Consider the following 22,512-nt stretch of genomic DNA (forward strand, 5'->3'; position numbering starts at 1 on the left):
TCACTGCCCCAAAGCAGCGAGACTCCTACGACCACAGGAGATGGAGATGCCCCAAGGAAACTCAGGGACTTTAAGCTGGTCAGAACAAGTGCCGTCCACAACCACAAGGACCGCTCTAGCCCTGAAGGACGTGTCCGGTCCCCGGGTGGGTGCGCCAAGCGCGGTTGACGCATTAGCCCCGTGGGGTGGTCCCTCCCGCGACCTCAGGTTGGGAAACACGTGATCAGAGGCACAGACAACACACACCCTTCAACAAACACCCCAGGACAAGCAGCCTCCCGAAGTCCATGTCACAGTCTTGTCACCAGATGGCGGAAGTGCCCTTTCCAGCTGCGGAGCCTACCTCTCCGAAGAGCCCAGTGCCACCCTCAGCCCGGTGCGCCTAGAGGGACGCCAGGAAGTCCCCTCTAGGGACACTAGGAGCTTCTGATAGCCTGGGGCGGTGTGACTTTGGAGCTGGAGAATAAAGCTCCAAAGGGTGACCCCCCCCCCACCCGTCACCACCGCCCCCCACAGGCCTGGGGCAGGGCCAGGCCTCCTCACAGCCCGGGCGGCAGCCTGGACTCAGGGTCTGGTCAGACCACCGGGCCACTCGGGTGCTGTCCTCACAGGTACGTCCTGGGCTATGTGCCCCCCTCCCCCGTGGCCAGCCCCTCCTGACCACCTGCAATGCAGGGACCCTGGGAGACGCAAGGCCGGTCACGGTTTTCTTTCCAACAGTCGTCTGGGGCTACGTCTTTCCGCAGACCTGCTTCCGGCTCCTGACCTGAAACTGTCGTATCAGAGGAGCCCGCGGCTCCTCAGAGCTCTGTCTCCAAACCCAAAGCAGCAGGTCCCACGGGGACAAGGGGACACCGGCCCAGCAGCCCTCACTGTCGAGGCTCCGAGTGCTGTCTGGTCGTCCTCCTTCCCTCGGGGGGAAGTCCGGGGCGCCCCAGACCCCTGCGTGCCCCTCTGTGCTCTCTCTCCTCCACTGCAGAGTGACCTGCCCCCACCACCCAGCCACCTCCCCAGCAGCCTCATTGTCGAAGCTCCGAGTGCTGTCTGGTCTTCCTCCTTCCCTCAGGGGGGGTTCCGGGGCGCCCCAGACCCCTGCGTGCCCCTCTGTGCTCTCTCTCCTCCACTGTAGAGTGACCTGCCCCCACCACCCAGCCACCTCCCCAGCAGCCTCATTGTCGAGGCTCCGAGTGCTGTCTGGTCTTCCTCCTTCCCTCAGGGGGGGTTCCGGGGCACCCCAGACCCCCGCGTGCCCCTCCGCGCTCTCTCTCCTCCACTGCAGAGTGACCCAAGCGGCCCCCACCCAGCCGCCTCCCCAGCAGCCTCATTGTCGAGGCTCCGAGTGCTGTCTGGTCTTCCTCCTTCCCTCAGGGGGGAGTCCGGGGTGCCCCAGACCCCTGCGTGCCCCTCCATGCTCTCTCTCCTCCACTGCAGAGTGACCCGACCCCACCACCCAGCCGCCTTCCGGAGCTGCTGGCCGGGCAGCCACAGAACCCCTGCGTCCTGCGCTCCTCAGAACGGTTCTTTTGTTTCCCTCCGTCTTCCCCTTCTCTGTCAGGGGATGGATTTGCGCACAAAGGGACTTAATTAAGGACTGTCCCCAGAAGCTGTCAAGCTTCCAGTCTCAGGAAGAAAACACGCCGCTTACCAGGGGACAGATGAACAGTATAAAACGTTTGACAACCCGCCCAGCGCGGCCGCCTTCTCCTCCCAGAGAGTCGCTCTGCCTTCCTGACGGTTTAGCTGGATGGAGGCAAGACCCCCCCCCAATCTCTTAAATCACAGACCCTCTAGGGAGGGGGGGTCCCTCGGATGAATGTCCACGGTGCAGGAGCTCGCTCAGGAGGGGCGGACGCAGGTGGGGTGTGCTGGCCCTGTTTCCCGTCTGACGCGGCGGCGAGCAGCTGCCCGGCTGGGATGAGGAGGAGGATGGCTCCCCTGGGCTGGAGATGCAGACCCGGTCAGCATCCCGGAGACGTGTCCACTCAACACGGTACGGTCAGATCCCATACCACCAAAACACACCGGCCTCCTGCTGGGCACTGGGGGGTCGTGTCTCCGGAAAACTCATCTGCTGAAGCCCCTAACCCCCAACAAGATGGTATTTGCAGGCAGGGTCACTGGGAGGTCGTTAGAGCCCGATGAAGTCCTGAGGGTGAGGCCCTCAGGCTGGGATTAGTGCCCTTTACAAGAGGAGGAGGAGACAGGAGCTCACTCAGCTTTCTCTCCAGCACGTGAGGACACAGTACAGACGGAGAGGGTCCTCAGCCGGGCCCCTGACCTTGAGCTTCAGGACGGTGAGAAGTAAGTTTCTGTGGTTTGAGCCACCCAGCCTCCGCCATCTGTCATGACGGCCCGAGTTGACGAAGACGCCGCCCGCACCTCTATTTTTGCAGTAGCATCAGCTGTGTGCCCACGGTGGGCCAGCCCCTGACCTCCACACCCTGGCCGGCTGCAAACAGAGAGGGACAGAGAGAGTGGGGGAGTTTGGGGAGCAGCTGGCTGACCACAGGCCTACGCAGCCAGACTCAGGGGTCCACCCTGGACGCTGGCTCCAAAGCAGGGAAGGGTTGTCTCTCCTCCCACCTTGGAAACGTGGGTGATGTTGAGATTTTGGTGTAGTTACAGGCTCCTAATTTAATCCCTTAACAGAAGGAATGTGACGTCAACCGGGCATACCTATATGGGCCAGACTTGGGAAGAAGAAGGAGAAAAAAAGACAAACTCCTCATGTTAAAAAAATAAAATAAAATGGGAAGATCTAAACCCACCTGTTCTAGAATTAAGAGTTCAGGATGAAAAATAAGCCATACTTGGAAGAAACAGAGGCTTGATTTTCACTCAATAAATAAATGATTAAAATTAAACATTTGCACAGAGTAGGCCTTTAAAAGATGGGTGTGAGGGTGTGACATGAGGCTCGGCTCTCTTGGGAATCCCAAATCCAAACTCTTTCAGGAACTCAGCAAATCAGAAAACAGGACAGGGAACTTGGTGCAGTAATAGAGAGTGGTGGGGACTGCGGCAAAGTAGAAAAAGAACACATTGAGATGGATATGCATAGCTCTTCCTAAAACACAGACATAGACAGACACACACACAGACACACAGCTGCACACACACACACACACACACCAGAAGAAAAGAAAACCACGCTGCTCCCTTTAACATTCTTCACTTGAGATGACAGTCATAGTGGTCATCTTAAGCAGGGAGAAAAGAAGATGACCAACGGAGCAGGTCAGTGTCCTTTGCCCAAGGCCAGGCCGGCTCCAGGAACAGGGCTGACACTCCCCGGCTACCAAGCGGCTATGTGGACGCGCCTGTCTGGACGCAGTCTGAGGTCAGAACCTGACTTCTTGCTGACACTCCCCTTCAGGACGCATCAGCCACCAACTGTCCAGCAAGAGCTGGACCACGGCCAGCCGGGCCCAGGGGGCAGGCACTGCTGGCTCCCGCCTTGGGCCTCACGCTTCCTGTGGAAGCAGAGCGTCTTCCCACATGTTCTGAAATTCATGCAGCCTCTTTCCACGGGGGCTGTTCCGGTCACTGCCAGGTCCACTCGGAAGGAAGGGACCCAGCTCGATCTGCACTGAGACACGCAGGCGGCCTGGTCCTCAAGAGCTGGCCAAGAAGTCCTGAGTTGCCCCTTGCTGTCACCCACCGAGGAGCAAGACGCACTGATTTCCTCGAACGCCTGGAGGGCGCTGGGAGCCAGGGGGAGCTTTGCCACCAGCGGGAGGGGACCCGAGCTGCGAGACTGGAGCCAGAGCACAGTTTATCCCTCAGGCCACCAGTGGTCCCTGCTCCTCACAGGCCCCGGGACAGGCAGCGGCCTGTCAGAATCCTTTCTCCCCCAACCTTCCCGCTGCTGACACTTCTGCACACGAGACGGCACGGCTAACCTCCCAGTGGGTGGAGGCCGAGGCGCTCAGGGCAGCCTGTCCGCTGGCCAAGGGCCTTGTGTCCCCGGAACATAGCTGTCAACAGCGCAGGAGTGTGGCCAGGAGCCGAGTTATAGCTCCTGACACCTTACCAGAAATTAACAAGTATGCCTTGGGACTTGCTTGATGCTAATTGTGTGTGTTATCTGTTCCAAGCCTCCTAAAACAAAAACACCGAAAGTAAGATGTAAGGGAGAAGCTGTTTTTAAAGCAGGATGAAGAAAGTATAAATATATACAATGTGAGGTGACGTAGGTAGGGTGTTGGCCGGTGCGGAAAGCCAGGGTGCAATCCGGAGGGACTGCCTGTCCGGGAGAGCTGACCTCACCGGTCATTTCTGAGCTCCGCGGGGAGCCACGGGTGTTGCTGAGAAGCGAGGGAGAGGAGAGCGCCACGGTGACGTGCTCTGCAGTTCACTAGGGAGGCGCGGGCGCCATCACCCAGGGCCGACGGGAGCCCAGTGGCAGCTGGGACCAGCGACTCTGGACATCAGGAGGCGCCTCTGAGGGTGTTGACCTATCCCATGACTTCCACTACAGCTGAGCCGTCCCCAACGATAACTTCTCCCCCCCCCCCAAAAAAAAAACCATGGGAAAGTTGTACTTAACGGAAAGTCAGTCGTGTTTGTTTAAAGGTCACCTTCTCAATTCCAGCTCCAGTTGTAACTCACCCCAACCCCTGCAAAGCACAGAGACATCAGGTCCACCTCTGGTGAGCCACCACCACCAGGGAGACCCCCCGTCCAGCCGGGTTTCACCACCAGCACTCCTCTGACACTGGGCCTGGGTGGGGGGGGGGCTCTGTACCCTGTGGGGTCTCAGCAGCAGGTCTGTCACCCACCAGATGTCAGTAACATCCCCGACCCCCTCCCCCGCAGTTATAACACCCAAAAATGTCCGCTCACGTCGCCCGATGCCCCCTGCCAGGGCCCAGCTGAGGATCCCCACTCCTCTGCTCTGCTGAACAACAGGTTTCGTTCCCTTCCTTCCCGGCTCCGTGACTTGACTTCCGAGGTCCTCCTCCCTCTGGCCAGTTGCGTCCCACGGGTCGGCTCCGTCAGTTCTTCCAGGAACGGGTTCTTGGGGGTACGCTCTCCGTTCCGGGGCTCACTCCTGAGTTCCTGACACAGTGGTGCCGCAGACACACGCGGGAGGCACGCTCCTCTCCTCTTCGTCCTGTGAAGACGCTCCCCTGCGGTCTGGGGTTCTCTCCCGTGGACGAGACGTGGGCGGACGACCTACTTCCTGGGGTTCTGCTGGGCCCCGGCTTTCCTCTCCGGCTGCTCTGAAAACCTTCCTTTGGCCTGCAGTGTCCCGCACCCTCAGGGCGGCCGGGCCGGGTGTGAGTCCGTGCTTGTGTGTCTTCCCGGAGGAGTCCGTGGGATTCCTGAATTAGAACAGAGTGGTCTTGCAACCGGAAGAAGGTCTTGGATCCCAGCTCTCCATTTCTCTCCCGTTCCCTCATCGTTCTCTCTCGGAATGCTCATCCGATGCCCCTGGGGACTCCCCCCCCCCATTCTCCAAGTATCGGAACAGCTCTTCCGGTCTCCCTCCCTGTGCCCGCATGCCACCACGTTCTCCACCCGACCTGCCACTTCCCTGTCATGTCCACTCTTTTTTTTTTTTTTTTTTGTATTTTTCTGAAGCTGGAAACGGGGAGAGACAGTCAGACAGACTCCCGCATGCGCCCGACTGGGATCCACCCGGCACGCCCACCAGGGGCCACGCTCTGCCCACCAGGGGGCGATGCTCTGCCCCTCCGGGGCGTCGCTCTGCTGCGACCAGAGCCACTCTAGCGCCTGGGGCAGAGGCCAAGGAGCCATCCCCAGCGCCCGGGCCATCTTTGCTCCAATGGAGCCTTGGCTGCGGGAGGGGAAGAGAGAGACAGAGAGGACGGAGGGGGGTGGGGTGGAGAAGCAGATGGGCGCTTCTCCTATGTGCCCTGGCCGGGAATCGAACCCGGGTCCCCCGCACGCCAGGCCAATGCTCTACCACTGAGCCAACTGGCCAGGGCCCATGTCTACTCTTGATCTAGTTTACATTCCAACCCTCTCGGCTGAACAGGGACGCAGTTGTTAGAGCATTCACATGGACGGGTTCCAGCTGCCGCTTGCTTACGGCTGACTCGTGTCTTGGACACACCTGTGTTGCTCACCCACACGTCTTCTTCCGGCGTGGGATTCTTCGTGCATATTCAATATTCTTGTTCATGCCCACGTCTGGGTCTGATCTGACCGCTTATCTCCACTGACTCTTGGTGACGAAGCCCTTTGGGGTTCTTGTGTGCAATTTTATTCTATCATCCGATTCCCTGGAACGCTGCTGCTGGTGGGGGGGGGTTCCTCGCAGGCAGGGTGAAGGGTGCACTCGGGCTGAGGGCGTTTGCTTCGTCAGGTAGCAGCCTGGGACCCCTTGAGACAAGGTGATCCCCCTTGGATGTTCTGGGCCAGTCAGAGAAGCGTGGATCTGGGCTCCACGCCCACGAATGGGCAGATGCCCTGGTGACGGCAACCCATTCAGAGAAAACCTTTCCGAGCTCCGCGCCTGGCTCGGACCCATCCGGGCCAGTGTGTCCAGCCCACTCCTCTGTGGACATGCTGACCTGACCTGGCTCTCTCTTTGTGGGGCTGTGAGTCCCGGGGACCCAGGCTCTAGGCACCAGCAGGAGCCCTCAGATGCCGCCCCTGTGAGGCCGACTCTCCCCCCTGGGTTCTGACTTCCACCTCGAGGGAGTGATGTCTCCTATTTTTTGGCCATTTCAGCTGTGCTTTTCAGAAGAATTGTCTAAGTTATCCAGGATTTCAGGGGTTTTGCACAGGCTGGGTTATCAGTCTTCCACGTTTCCAGGCAAGGGGTGGTTTCTTCACGTTCAGAGCAAAAGCTTCTCAGCCATAGAAGAAATGTGCAGAGACCCACGGCAACTGAATTTCCCATCCCCGGGCACGTCCCCAGGCCCAGGGCTTCCGACAGACCCCACCGGGCCTCGGGCTGACGTCTGACATCATCCTCTCCTGCAGATCCAAAAGGCACTGTGTGTCCTGGCTGCACCCCAGGGCCCGACAGAAATAGAATGCCGAGTGAGGTCCAGCTGGCAGCGTGTCAGGCTGGGAACAGAGCGGCAGCACAGAGGAGCTCCGTGGTCAGAACCGGACCGTGAAGGGTGGCTATGGGGGGCGCCGGCCACCGTCCAACTCGCAGTCGCTCCGTCTGAGACAAACGCTTGTCTACTCCCCCGACATCTGCCCAAGGATTTCTCTGCCATTTACTGACAAACAACCGCAGCCACGGGGTCTGGGTGTGCGGCTCTCCGCTGAGTCCCTGCACAGTCCTCCCGCTGCCCCCTGCCCGCACCCCACCCCCCACACCCCAGGGCACTGCCCCTGTACCTGGGGGCACCTGGTTTGTCCCTGTATCTCCAGGAGCACGTCCAGGGCCTGGCAGATCCATAAACAAATGCAATAACGATGTTTTTATTCCAGAACTTGCCCGATCTGGAGGTACCATCTGAGAAGGAGATATTTTGCAGGAAAACACAACAGCGCTGAGCCGCTGTCCAAAGACGGCAGCCTCCACGGGTCCTTGCGGAGACCAAACACCACGCTCGCTCGCGGGCGGACGTCTCCCGTTTAGACGCTCCCCACCCCCCAGACGCACGCACCTCAACGTGCACGCTGAGCCAGCGGCAGGCTTTTTAAAACTCTCCCGTTCGCGCGGAGCCATGCAGATTCGAACTGTTTCCGTGCTGCGTCTCATTGACTTCTGGTCATCTGACAGGTAAGCAGGACACTCTCCAGTCTCGACCCCCGAAAAATAAGGAGGCTCTGAGAACCGCCCAGGGCACAGGGGTGAACTGGAACAAGTGTCTGATACCCACCGAGGTCTTGAGATGGAAAGCCCCCTGTCCTTCAAGCTGTTAGCTGACTCTCCACCCAAACTCAAGGGGCGGGGCCTGACACCCGGGGGTGGGGCCTGACACCCTGAGACGGGGCCTGATATCCGGGGTGGGGCCTGACACCCCAGGGGCGGGGCCTGACACCCTGGGGGGCCTGGGTGGTCCCTAAGCCTCCTCTCCTACCAGCTGGTTGTAGGATTTTGAATAAGGCATCAGTTTCCCAAGGTGAACTTCCTCTCCCTGTGCAGAGACACTCCAAAGCCACGCATCCACATGACCACAGGCAAATCACGTCCAGTGGGGATGTGGTCAGACGGAAAGCAAGTGTCCTTCTGAAGGGACAGCCTGGTTCAGCCCTGGCGGACGGCGGCCACCTGGGAATCAACCCTTTTTTCTTAACAATTGGGCAATCTGGGTATTTATGTGAACCTCTTCTTCGTTAAATATCTGCGCTTATCCAATAAATGTCTTATGTGCTGGGAGCCGATCAGAACAGGTCCTCGGGCTGGAGATGGCTCTCTGGTCGCCTCCCCGTATCCCCTCCCCCTGGAGGGTCTGCTAGTCTCCAAGGTCTCGGCCACTCTCCGGAGAGTTAGTGCTCCACCCAGTGCCCACTGGAGTCACTTCCCTCGCTCTCACCCTCGGGGAGCTCCCGGGACCCAACGCTTCCGTTCTCATTATAGCCCGAGGTTTCCGACGTCGAAAGGCACAGAGACTTATTTCGTGCTGGATGGCTTGAGTCGAAGAGGACAGAACTCCACACAAACAGCCAGACTGACGCAGCGTCTGCTGGACACGGACGTAGGTCAAGGGCTCCCAGCCGGTCTGGGCCTCCCCTCCTCTGCGGACCGGAAGTTCTCTCTCTTAGCCACACACAGAGAGCCACGCCGTCACCACACGGTCATGAAAGTATAATAAGGGGGTGTGGTCGGAAGTCCGCCGTTTTCAGTGCCCAACAGGCTTTATATAGGGCTCACATCCCAGGGCCACCGCTGACTAGCTCAACGACTTTGATCTGAACCTAAGTTTTCTCCCCTTTAAAATAAAACACCAACTCATCAGTCTGATGTGCAAATTACCAAAAAAAAATTTTAAAAAAATGTGTCAACTATACAGGTGCTGAATCCATATCGGTCCCCTTCCTCCCATTCTGAAGGACGAACGTGCGTAGCATCTGCCCCGTGGTGCCCGCCACTCCAAGGCTGCGCTGAGCACGACCACAGGCAGTCACTGAGGTCGTGTTTGCCCCACCGAGTCAGGGACCCATCTGAAAAGTCCAGAGAAACTATACTATGTCTTGTTTGCTTAATTGTTCTTCTTTAAATGGCTTAAGACACGGGGGTCAGACATGGAGAAGCACAGAATTCACAAAACCTTCCTCGGAACCCAGGCGAAGTCAGAGGCGGCCACAGCACAAGCATCAGACTGGCTTCCTGAGAGGAACATAAACCTGACAACGGCTCGAGCCCCCTGACGCGGCCGGGGTCCACCGTCACAGGACTGTCCTACGCGAAGCCCCCTCAGCCCACACAACGTCGATTCCTGCCTTTCGCAAGTACGGAGTCGCATCTTCCTCTCCGTTGGCTCCTGATCGTCAGGGCAGTAGAGGTCTGTTTAGACCAGGGGTCCCCAAACTTTTTACACAGGGGGCCAGTTCATTGTCCCTCAGACCGTTGGAGGGATGGACTATAAAAACAACTATGAACAAATCTCTATGCACCCTGCACATATCTTATTTTAAAGTAAAAAAAAAAAACCAAAATGGGAACAAATACAATATTTAAAATAAAGAACAAGTAAATTTAAATCAACAAACTGACCAGTATTTCAATGGGAACTATGCTCCTCTCACTGACCACCCATGAAAGAGGTGCCCCTTCCGGAAGTGCAGTGGGGGCCGGATAAATGGCCTCAGGGGGCCGCATGTGGCCCGCGGGCCGTAGTTTGGGGACTCCTGGTTTAGACGCAGTCTCTCATTCCAAACTTCACGTCAAGTTTTTTTTTTTCTTTCTTTCTTTCATACACTTCTGGAAATGGGATTTGGAGACAGGGTCAGGTCAGAAGTCGGACGCTGAAGCCACAGGGGAGGGCTTGTTCACCTCGAGGGGCCCAAAGCATCCCGCCTGCTGCCACCGCTTTCTGTCCTCTGCGGGTCAGCTGCCCTCGGGCTTCGCGAGAGAGCCTTGCGAGAGGCATGTATTAATGATTCATTTTCTCTGTTTTCTTCAAAGGCTTGTCCCGTTGCCAATCAGAGCTCCCGGTCAGCTACGATAGCCGGTGTGGACACACGGCAGCCCGATACCACCGGCCAACAGCAGAGCCACGCCAAGTTCCACTCACCCTGCACGGCCTCATCTCAGGGAGCCACGTGCATGCCGTGAGGTTCTATAAGACACCGAGACAGAGCTGGCAGGCCCCATTTCTGTTGTCACTCTCCCACAGGGGACCGGGGTGCCCACCGTGGGGGGGAACAGGGGGGTACAATGGCTTTCCTTGCTCAAAATGGAATCATTTCTTCTATGAATGAGTTTCCAACTCCACTTACTGCTGGCCTGCTTGGTAGTCATCGGGGGTGAATTAAACACTGCTCAGTGGAGCTTGTCCGAGTCGCCCGTTAGTGATGCGCGACACAAGTGCCCAAGAGTGTAAGTCACACGTCCCCAGAGTGGCGCTCAGAACGGAACCGATGGATCAGAGCGCTGACGTGGGCTGCTCAGTTCTGTGTGTCGGGCAGGTAGTTTATCACCACGGCCCCCGCGTCCCCTCCCCCCGCCCATTGCCACAGCCCCCGCGTCCCCCCCCATCGCCACGGCCCCCGCGTCCTCCCCCCCTCTCCACGGCCCCCCCGTCTCCTTTATCACCACGGCCCCCGCGTGTCCTTTATCACCACGGCCCCCGTGTCTCCTCCATCAACACCCCCAGTCACGCTGACTGATTCGCCCTCACAGACCACATTCCTTTTATGAAATTGGGGCGCATGCTGATGAGGTCAACTATGGTCACGGACGCCCTGTGTTACAAGCTGGACATATTCATATGCCGAAGTCCTAATACCCAATACCACTGAATGTGAACGTGACTGTATTTAGAGACAGGGTCTTTACAGAGGTAATTAAGCTAAAATGAGGTTGTATAAACTGGCTCCAATCCAACCTGACTGGTGTCCTTATAAGAAAAGGGGATGAGGCTTGAACAGGCTGGTGGCACAGTGGATAGAGCGTCGGACTGGGACGCGGACGACCCGTGTTCGAAACCCCATGGTCGTTGGCTTGAGCCCAAAGGTCGCTGGCTTGAACCTGAGGTCACTGGCTTGAGCAAAGGGTCACTCAGTCTGCTGTAGCCCCCGGTCAAGGCACATATGAGAAAGCAATCAACGAACAACTAAGGTGCTGTAAGGAAGAATTGATGCTCCTCATCGCTCTCCCTTCCTGTCTGTCCCTATCTGTCCATCTCTGTCACCAAAAAAAAAAAAAAAGAAAGAAAACAAAAGGAAATGAGGACGCAGACACGCCCAGAGGGACCAGGAGAGGACACAGGGCAAAACGGCGGTCTCCTGGGAGAGAGGGCTTGGGAGAAACCAGCGCTGCGCACACCTTGAGCTCATCTCCCAGCCTTTGGGGCTATGAGACAACCTGTTTATCTTGTTTAAGGCACCTGGTCCACAGTGCTTTGTGATGCCTGGTGGTGTGAAGGCATCACCCTAGGAAGCAGACAGCACATGAAAACACCACTCATTTATAAGTAATTCCAAGCAACAAGCAGACTCCCTCATTCACAGTTGGATGCCGGCAGATACAAGGTAAAGAACAGGACACATGGTATAATTTGAGAGGCAGCGGAGAAAATTCTACAAGGAAAGGTATTCTTCTCCGGACTTGATACAAACTAAATTGCAGACATCCTGGGTGAATGGGAATATTACTCTAATTATTATTAGCCGCTTCATGGCATGTTGTTGAAACATGAGCGAGGTCTTCTGCTGACAGCTGGCTTAGGTCAACCAGGATGCAAGAGATGGGAGTTGCGGGGGGGGGGGGGGTCAGGAACGTGCAGAGAGAGGGGAAGACAGGTTTGAAATACAGAGAAACCCGGGCAGAGAAGGCACTACACAGAGATGTGTCCACTGAAAGGACAAGAAGCAGGGACCGGGCACAGGGCAGGAGCTGGGGTTCCCTCTGCCAGTCACTGCAGACCCACAGTGGACACCCAGCCTCCAACGAGACCTCTTCTCTCTCAGGATGCAGAGAACAGACTCCTTAAGCTCCACCCAGGAAAAGAGATCCGGAGGAGCCCCGCCCCCTTTCTCTCCTTCCTTCTGAGGAGAAACAGAGTTGCCAGCTTGACCTGATTGTGCCGGCATTGCAGACCGGAAATGCATCCCCTTCTCCATTTCCCATGCACTCTGTGTTATGATACAAACCAGGGCTACAGTCTCTCCCTCTGAAGCCCGGGAACCCCAGAGCAAGCCTGTGGACGGCCATGGGCCCAGGTGCTCAGCACACCACCCACCGGTCCCTTGCGCTCGCAGCTGACCCGAGCCCCATCTGCACTCATTCTTCCGTCACCTGAGGAAACATCCTGTCTTGACGTGGAAGGAAACAGAAACACCGACACTGGCTCACCCAGAGCCACACTAATGCATGGAAATGTTCCCAGTGCTAACAGAAATGAACTGCACCAAATAAACACACACACACACACACACACACACACACACACACACACAGCTGTGCACACTGTAGGAGCAGGCGTAGCGCGAAAACCTGGAGCCGCTTTCCAACATGCCTCCCAGGTACCTCCTCACAGCTCGCGGGTAATGATTGGACGGAAGTTAGGAATGCAGAGTCACTCGGAGATGAGAGATACAGTTCATCCTCTCTAAACCTAGGCCCTTTAATGCTTCCCGGGACGGTGACCGTCCCCATCTCCCTTCGGCTGCCACCATCTCCCATCTCCAGGGTTCAACACCCACTCTGCCTATGGACCGGTTCTGAGAACAGGAGTCCGTCCCCAAAGGCAGCCTCATGCCACCGAGCTCCAGGCTGTGAATTATTAAACAGAAGTGTGAAGCCTCCCTTCTAGCTGGGATGTCAGGGTAGATCAATGTCCACTTTTGTCATGTGTCTGGGTGTTTCAGATCAAGATGCGAATCATACCTCAGCCTACCTCACTGGACAATTTTAAGAAATAACTATGCAACTCCATATAGTGCAGTCATAAATACTAACAGTTTTAAAACTAACCACTTGTTTTTGCTATAATACTTAGATTATATACGAACACTTAGATTTTCTTATAAACTGAGATCTCTCAGGGAGTGTTTTGAGGGCAGGGTTCCTGACTTACCCAGGTGTGTGGCCAGGGGGCCTGGTTCCTAGGAGTTCCTCACCAAACTTTTCTTGGCTTCTCCAGGGGTTCAAGCCCAGAAGCGTGAGGATAAACTGTGAGTTAGGGCATCAGCTCCCATGAGCCTTAGGGGTAGCTTAGCCCCTTACTTTACAGGTGAGACAATGAAGCCCAGAGGGACAGGTGCTGTGTCCCTGTCATGTGACTCATTAGTTGCAAAGCCAGAATGGAAACTCATGTTTCTTTTTTTGTTTGTTTTTTGTATTTTTCCAAAGCTGGAAACAGGGAGAGACAGTCAGACAGACTCTCGCATGCGCCCGACTGGGATCCACCCGGCACGCCCACCAGGGGCAACACTCTGCCCATCAGGGGGCGATGCTCTGCCCCTCTGGGGCCTCACTCTGTTGTGACCAAAGCCACTCTAGCGCCTGGGGCAGAGGCCAAGGAGCCATCCCCAGCGCCCGGGTCATCTTTGCTCCAATGGAGCCTTGGCTGCAGGAGGAGAAGAGAGAGACAGAGAGGAAGGAGAGGGGGAGGGGTGGAGAAGCAGATGGGCGCTTCTCCTGTGTGCCCTGGCTGGGAATCGAACCCGGGACTTCCGCACGCCAGGCTGACGCTCTATCACTGAGCCAACCGGCCAGGGCTGGAAACTCATGTTTCTTAACTCTAAATCCCCGAAGTTCTTCCTACACTGTGTACGCCATCCATAGATCTTCTGTCCCACAATGCCCAGGAATTTAATCCTAAACCTCTTACAGGCACTCCTATCCTGGGCACATTCTGAGTCCCTATTTCTCAGTGGCTGTGGGTTCCTCCCACCTGCTTTTCCTGAACAGCTCTGGGGGCTCTCGGTCTCTCTGCTGCCCAGGAAATCTCTGGCATTCCGGGTCCAGGGGCCAAGTCCAGGCAGGACGTGGATTGAAGTTCTCCTGGAAGGCTGGAGTGGTTAACTAAGTTAACGTCGGTTTGAAAAACCTACCCTGTCGCGCCTGGCACACGGCAGGCATTCAGAAGGTGGCAGGTGCACTTTAATATTTTTACAAGTGCCCGTCTAAAATAAAGCATGCTTTACCCATGAACTGGCTTCTTGTTTTCGCCGACCATTATGCTTTGACATCCAATGAGCAAGCGCTTCCTTTTCCTTCTTTTTAGAACATTTGCCCGACACCCCAACACAGAACCTAGGGAAGCGGCTTGGACCTTTCACTGGCTACTAGCTTAAGAATATACCCCAAAGGGAAGGGGCAAATCACCCCGCGTTTGAAACCAGGCTGAGCATTACAGAGGTAACGCTTTTAAAGGAGGAGCAGTGAATTAACGAGAGATGTACAGCTCGCAGGAGGGGCCGGGCCAGCCCCTTCCCAGCCCGAGCTTCCCTGCAAGGAAACCCTCTCCCAGGGAAGACAAAAGGGATGAGAGTGGAGAGGCCACACTGCTGGAGACGATTACCTCTGCACTGACAGAGAGAGGTGCTGTTAGGGGGGCGTGGAGAGCGCCTCTTGTCCACAGTGGGGGCGCATAGCGCTCGGGGCGGTCTGGCCCCTTCCTGGGAGGTGCAAAGTCGCCCGCGGGCGCTCGCCTCTTACCACGAACTCCTCCAGAGTCTGGTAGGTCTTGCCCCGGAATTCGCAGTAGTTCTTCCGCTCCTTGCACTGCGGGCAGCACTGGCTCGTGTCGACGTGGATGCAGCGCGGGTGCAGCCGCGGGCACTCCGGCTGCGCGCACAGCGGCCCCTCCTCGGTGCACAGGCACGGGCAGGCCGACGGGCCGGGCGCGAACTTCTCCCCGATGGCGTACACGAAGCCGCTCTCGTCCACGCAGCCCTTGCCGCGGTAGTCCGGGTACGCGTACTCCTCGGGCGGTTCCGTGGCGGGCGCGGGGTCCGGGCCGGCCGAGTCCTGGGCGGCGGCGGCGGCGGCGGCTGGGGGATCCTCCTGCGGGGTGTCCCCGCGGGGCCGGACCTGCAGGTCCCCGGCCTTGGTGCCCACGCCCTGGGCGGCCCAGGCCTGCTTCTGCCTGCTCCACGCCTCCCGGCCGGCGAGCCCGCGGCCGCCCTTGCTCTTCCAGTCCCGGCCGCTGCCGCCCTCGTCCCTCGCCGGGCGCCCGAGCTCGCTCAGCCGCCCCGGGCCGTCCCGAGACGCGTGCTCGCGCTTCTCCTGGCCCGGCTGCTCCGGCGCCTGGGCCAGCTTCTCCAGCGGGATGCTCGGGCTGCACAGAGCCACCATCAGGCAGCAGGTGACCAAGAGGGAACTGGACAGCGCGCCAACTGCCATCGCAGTGGAGCTGGGCATCCCCTACCACGTCCCGGCGGGCGGGCGGGCGGGGAGCGCGGCGGAGGGGCGAGTCGCATTCACAGCCCGGGGGCGCGCCGCCGCCAGCCGGGAGCCGCCGTCCCTGTGGAGAGAACAGCAGCACAGCTGAGCCCCGCGGCCCGCGCGCGCCCGGCCCCCACCCAGCCCCGCGCCGCCCGGCTCCCGCAGCGCCCTGGAGGAACGGGCGGGACCGCGAGGGCGGGGGCCGCGTGTCCAGCCGGGCTTCGTAGACATCACGACTCGTGGAGACACACCAGGAAGCGAAGTTGCAGAGAGACACTCGCCGCAGTGTTTCTCACGTAGTCGTGATGGGCGGTGGAGACGGCCTAGGGCGGGCGGCCGAGCCGCGGGAAAGCCGCAAGCCCGGCCTGCCCTCCCCACCGGCAAGTCCCGGACAGAGCCACAGAATTCGGGAGCCCTGACTGCCCCTCCCTAGGTCCTGGCCACGCATTCCCAATGGTTACCAAATGGAGAATTCCGCCGAGGACCTGGAAGCGCACGACCGTGCAGGAAACACCCCCAGGGACCGGAGGGGGTTAAACAAAGCTGCTAGGACCCCATGACTCATTTCCAACAACTTTTCAAACGTCTCCGGTGCGGGGAGCAGACGCCGCTTCCCGCCTTCCCCCCCGGACCCCTTGCCCGGAAGCGTGTCCCCGACCACCCCTGGTGGTGGGGTTGGGAATTCCGAAGGCTCGGCTCCCCCACTGTCTACTGCGCCCAGCCGGCTGCCCAGCCACTCGGGGGACGATGAGAGACCCCCCGCGGGCCGCAGCGCTAAGTCTCCTAATTGCTTTTTACCCAGGAAGGGATGGGGGGGGTACAGCTTAAAGTCAGAGGGCAGCGCTGAAGTGTGCTCTGGGGGAGGCTGGGATGGAGGGCGCAAGGCAGGGGCGAGTCCCTCTCACTCACCCCGTCTCCAAAGCCTTTCTAGAGCCCAAAGTTTCTGTCGTCCAAAGGGGCCGAGAGAAGCCTAGACGCCGCAGGGTGCGAGCCAGCCCTCCACCCTTACCTCCCCTTCCAACCCCGCTCCTCCCATTCGGAGCGCTCCGGTTGTGTCCCTCCGCCTTCCTCGGACTCCAGGAGGGCTCCCGTCATTCGTGCCTTCGGCTCACTCCCAGCCCCGGCCCAGGGAACCTCCGCCCGGAGCGAATCATATTTACAAACTTGGGGGGCGGGGGAGCTCCTCCCGAACTGCAGGAAGGCTGAAGATTGCCCAGGGCACGGACATCCAACATGCACCCCCTCATCCCCGGGGACGGGCGCCCCAGCCTACATACATGATCGCAAGGCGCCGGTCAGAATCTGGGCTCGCGGGCGTGAAGGCAGCAGCGGAGGGCGCGGCCCTGGGGCACCAGCACCCATCTTCCGGGCGGCGGAGGACCCGCGCCTAGCGCGCGGCGGAGAGCGCAGCTCCACCTGCGCGCTCCGCCTGGCGCGTGCACCCGGCTAGGGCGTCTCCGCGGGCTTGCTCATCGCGCTGCCGGCGGCTGGCACTGGCTGCCCCAACCAGCGTCAGTGCCCGCGCCGCCCTCCGCGGCTCAACCCCGGGTCTCGTCCCCGCGTCTCCGCGACGGAGCGCGCCCTGGGACAGCCCCAGCCGGACCTCGCTCCTCCTTTCCCGCAGGCTCAGGGCGGTCTCCAGACCAGGCAGCCGACATGTCGGGCAGCCGCGCCGCGTCAGAGGCTGAGAAGACGCCCGGAGCCCGGCGGGCGGGCGGGCGAGTGGCACCGAAGCCGGCCTGGGAGACTGCGCGCTGGTCTCGCCTGCCGCAGCCGCCGCCCGCGTGCTCCTGGCTCCCTCCGCCGCGGCGGCCGGCGCTGCCCGAGGGTTGGGGGAACCCCTCCCCCCCGCCCGCTTGCGCCCCTTCCTGAAGGCACAACCTACCTGTCACTCTCGCGCGCGGCTGCGTCCCCCACTCCGCTGCCGGCCCCCAGCCTGGCCGAGGCTGCCATTCTCCTTCCTTCCTTTTCGGTTTCTCGCTCGCTCATTCTTAGACCTTCTCATTTAGACTTTTTCCCTTTCTTGCGTTCTTTTCTTTATTTTCTTCCTTTCTCATCGGCCTCCCCTGGCTCTCCACCGCCTGGACAGCGTCGTGTTGCCACTGTGGAATAAACCTGACCCGAACTGGGTTCGGTTTGGAATTCGAAGGCCGCGCTAGCGTTGCAGACCGTGGGGAGTTTTTCCTCTTTTACATTCAGAACCCCAGAGTGGGCGGCGTGACAGTGAGAAACTCATAAAAATCCGCGCCGCGTGCGGCCCGAATCCCTGCGGATCTCGCCCGCCTGGCTCAGCCTCCCTTTGCTGCGCTCCCCGCTCCGCGGCAAGTAGAAAGGTTTGTGATTAACCTGGTTAGCATGCTGAGCCCATAAGCACAGGCCTTCGTGGTTCCCATCTGTTTTTACTCTTTGATCTTGGTCAAGAAATGTGTTGCTTTTTCTTTCTTTATTTTTATTTTCAGATAAAAGAAAAAGAGGTAACTTCAAATTAAAGCCTGAAATGGAATTTTTGTGGGGATATCTGTTCTCAATGAACTGGTTTCCTACTCCTGTCATCTTGGAGTCACTGAAAAAACTCCGAAGCATACAGGCAGTCTTTTTCCCACACCCTCAGGCCCTCCCTCAGCTGGGGGGGGGGAGGGGAAGGGGCTCTTTGGAACAAATTCCTCTCCCCCACTCACCTCATAATGGACACACACAATTTTAATAATGTTCTAGAAAGGGCAGGGAAGCCACCAGGTGCCTGGAGGAGAGGCTGCTGCCCCTTATGCACCAAATAAAATGAGAGAGAGGGAGAGAGAACAGTGTTGGGTGGAGGGTTTCTAAGAGATTTGCATCTCTCTACTTCTGTAGTCCCTTCTCTTCCTGTCACTCCAAGGCAAGAGAGAGGTCCCATTTCCCTCACTGTGTTTAACTGGTGCACCCCCAGCTTCCCTGCTCCACAAGACCCCAGAGGACTTCAGGCCTTAGAACTCAGGGCAGCAGTGGTGGTGGAAGGGGCTGGACCCACAGGCACTGCCCACCCGAGCTCGCTCAGTTCCTGGGACCTAATGGTGTTCATGTGCTCACACCAGCCCAGCCTGCAGTAAGGGCTCGGTTCACATCTGCCAGGGAATGGGGGGAGGGGGACATGTGTGGATACATGCATGGAGGAGAGAGAGTCCCCTGATGGGAGATGTCTCAGAGCTGGAAGAAGGAGGAGCAGGCTCTCCTTGGAGCGGAAAGTAAGACAGGATGACAAGATGCGTTGAGGTGGGAGGCACACAGAGGGTGTTGGTCAAATAAGTGTGTAAATATGATGTGTAGGTTTGCTGGCTTATAGTTTGCATTGGGTGTGGGGGACAGGCTGTAAGTCGGCAGGGTTGTTATAACTTAAGGCTTAGTGTTAAGACTAAGCCTTTCCCACCCTAAGTGACTTTGTATCAGAGACTTCCTTGTTTGTATATTGGATTAAAGGTTTTGATTTCTACACTATAAAATGGGGCAGACTGGGAGCTTGCTCTCTCTTGGTTCCTGAGATTAGCATTAGAGGGGAGAGCAGAGAAAGGCCACGTGGAGGAGAGGAGAAGCCACCAAGATGGCAGAATGCTGAAGGAGAAGCCAGTTTGTGCAGGGAGAAGGAGATGGGGAACAGAGGTGAATAAGGCTAGTGAGCTAGAAACCTTTGATTCTAGGAAACTCGGGTAAGTCAGTGGCTTTGGGAGCCCTGAATGGAAAGGGAAGTGTTTTCCCACTGTGTTTATTTCTTGCCCACGGGGTGCAAGCTAGGATTAAAGCTAATGGCCCACCAGTTCTTGACTCCATTGTTTCATGACCATCGGTCCGAATCCAGTGCAAACCTGCACGGGCCAGGTGGCTGTGATGGTGGCTGCAGCTACTGGCCATACAGAGGGTGACGCTGGAAGTGAGGCAGAGCAGATGCCATGCCGAGCCCGGAAGCTTGGGCCAGCTGCTGGAGGAATGAGACGAGGTCATCTGCTGGAGCCAAGCATGTCAGAGGGTGTGTGTGATCTGAGCGTGAGTAGAAAGGAGACTGTGAAACACAACAGGGAAGGAGGTTAGGATGACTAAAACGTGGCCGGGAAACGGGGGCCCCACTGAGACTGGAAAGACTCGTGGAGGAACAAGCACCCTGGGCATTTTTCTCCACCAGTGAAGAGCTGCCCGCACAGGTGAGGGATGCTTGGAGCTTCCCGAGAAGGAGAGTCCTCTGGGACCCGGTCTTCTAGGTGTAGTCAGTAGCAGGCTTTGCAGAAAATGCAGGGCCCCTCACTGTGTCCTGCAGACCAAGACCGCTGATGGCTGGCGACCAAGACATTCGTGTTGCTTTTACTGAGATCACACTTTGGGCAAAACTGCCTTTCGCTTGAGTTCTACACTGGAGCCGGTGAGAAAGAAGTCCTGTAAGCCATAAGTCCTTTGCGGTTAGAGAAAGTAAAAGCCACGTCCAGCGGAAGTCAGGGCTCAGCAGGGTTTTTTGTGGTTGACGCAGAAGGTTGACCACGAACTCAGCCTAATGAGCGGAGAAGCCACCTTTGTGCTTGGTGGTTTTTTTATGGATGGACATAGAACAAGCCAGGCTCTTCAGGGATCGAGATCTGCTCTGCACCAGGCTACCAGTGGGCAGCGGCTGCTTCATTCCTGCCTAACTTGCCCCCATCAAACTACCCAAGGAGCCTTCAACAGCCTCTTCCTCCCACCCTCCTCTCACAAATTGACACTCCTGAGCATTTGTGGGATAGCATTGCATGTATTCAATTATCTCTCTCACCTTCCCCACTCTGACCCCCTTACCATAAGTCCCTTCTATCTACCTGGCATCTAGTTCCTGTGCCCAGCATGTAGCCAGGCCATGGCAAAGGTTTATCAGATGAAATGACAGGAGAAATGCAAACAGCAGGACACCAAGTGCTCCCCCCTCCCCCCACCATGTCGCCTTTGTCCCCATCTCCTGTCCCTCCCCCACCTCCAGGTCGGCTGGGTCCTGCAGGCCTTGGGCTCTGCCTTCCTCTGCCCTTTGACAGGGCCTCCCCTGCACTTCCTCTTCTCCCTTCACCGAAGAATACACAGATTAGGTTGTATCTCCAAGGAAAGAAACTCCTTTCTTGCGGCACCAGGCCTTAGGGAAGGCAGCCCGAAGATTCTCTGTTGTCTTGTTCTATCACTCTGCCTCTGCCTTCTGCATCTGCATCATCACCCACTTTCCTGCAATATTCTGGAAAGAAGTCCTTTGGGAATTCCACTGAGGGCTGAGGGATTCAACACCTGGTCCCCACTGCCGCTGGTCAGAGAAGAGGTGACTCCTCCGGTGTCCCCCAGAATTTGACTGTGGGTAAGGCTTTCCCAACCATACCCTTGTGGAGTTGGTCTTAGGCACCTAGGAATCAGCCTTTATTTTATTCTTTACGTCGTTATTCGAGTTGGTCCATTTTTTTCGGCAATCCTCTTTTTACCTTCCGGGAAATTAACTTGCCCGCCAGGGTCTGTTTCATCTGAAGGTTTAATGAGCACAGCTTCCAGGTTCTATGGCCACGCCTAGGGCTGTTCAGCACACCACTCCTCCTTTGACTCCAGGCTGCAACCGAGTCATGAACTAGGATGCTTCGGGTGTTTCAGACACGCCAACACCAACTTCCAGACTCGCATTCAGATTGTAGTTCTTCCATGTGCCCCAACAATATTGTTTTTATTTGTTCACTAGAGGTTTACTTGTTTATATTCATACAAGTTGGCCCAGCGTATCCATGGGTTCTGCATCCAGGTGGAATCAACCAACCCTGATGGGAAATATTTGGGAAAAAAAGTTGACGTTGTGGCTCTGTATTCTGTAGTTTGAGCTAGGATGTTGGCATCGCCACCCAACACGTGTAAGCTTTTCTTGTCGTTATTTCCTAAACAGGATGTGACAACTATTTCCGTGACATTGACGTTGCATTAGGTATTATAAGGAATCTAGGGATATTTAAAGTGTATGACAGGATATGTGTAGTGTATATGCAAATACTACACCATTCCATCCAAGGGATTTGAGCATCCACGGAGTTCTGTATCTCCGTGGGGGGAGGTGGCCTCCTGGAACCAATTCTCCGTGGATGTTGAGGGAGACTGTCCTAATTTTAGTGGAGATTGCATGCAGGTTAACTGGATCCAGACATCTATGTCTACAGACAAACGTTTACCATCCAATCTCCATTCGCTTTCTCCTGATAACTAACAAACACGAACTTGATCTTCCTCCGGAGAACCTGATCCTCGTCCATTCTCAGCCACCTGCTTCTCAGGCTGGGCTGTCAGTCGGAGCAGTGGACCAGGTCCTGCCAGCAATCACAGTGGTTTCGCCGCAGTGGATGGTTCGCAGATTCTCGCGTGATCTTAGGTATACGGTGAGAGTCAGGCCGACCGCTTCCGCTTGAACTGTCTGAGAACAAACGTTTTCTTTGAACTTGAGCCTCGTAAGATATTAAGGCTGGACCTACCAGGGGCATCACAACGTGCAGATTCTACCTGCAATGGCAACAGCCAGGCAGAAAATGGAGGCGAGAGATAACAGATTGCACCAGAGAACGCCGTGTGATGTCCCCACATTGTTAAAAAAAAAAAAAGGCTCTAAATGGTACCTTTAGTCACCGAAGCAAACCTATCTCTATTTTTTTTTTTTTTTTTTTTTGCTCGTTGATTTGAATTGGAGTTTTCTATCACTTGCAAATTCAAAAGCCCTGACAAATGAAATGCCTCATTGATGGAGTTCAGTGATATCAAAATTCACATAGTGGCCCTGCATGTGTCTGCAGACACCGAAATCTCACCATAATGGTTAGACTGTAAGTGGCTTTTGTCTGACAGTCAGTCTTCTCGAAAGTACTCCCTCACTTAGAATCTAGCCACTGCTTATTCTACACAAGAATTCCTTTCATGCCACCCCAGCAAATCTGCTCTGTGCGCTCAGAGGCAGAACTGTTTCTGAATTGTGCAAAGAGCGGCCGTTGCCAGCTCGGCTACATTTTTCTGGCAGCCCCAGCATC

At 57.0% G+C, this 22,512-nt stretch overlaps 1 protein-coding gene across 1 annotated transcript in view; it reads right to left on the reverse strand.

Moving 5' to 3' along the window:
- VWC2 (von Willebrand factor C domain containing 2) overlaps positions 1-17,143 on the reverse strand; it is a 57,472-nt gene extending 40,329 nt beyond the window's left edge. Inside the window, exons 1-2 of the mRNA XM_066239116.1 lie at positions 16,771-17,143; positions 14,765-15,572 (exon numbers count right to left, since the gene is read on the reverse strand). Of these exons, the coding sequence (XP_066095213.1) occupies positions 14,765-15,469 (705 nt within the window). The 5' untranslated portion in view covers positions 15,470-15,572; positions 16,771-17,143. The remainder of the gene's footprint in view (positions 1-14,764; positions 15,573-16,770) is intronic.
- Between the last annotated feature and the right edge of the window lie 5,369 nt (positions 17,144-22,512).

This window comes from Saccopteryx bilineata, chromosome 7 (genome assembly GCF_036850765.1).
Source record: "Saccopteryx bilineata isolate mSacBil1 chromosome 7, mSacBil1_pri_phased_curated, whole genome shotgun sequence".
NCBI lineage: Eukaryota > Metazoa > Chordata > Mammalia > Chiroptera > Emballonuridae > Saccopteryx > Saccopteryx bilineata.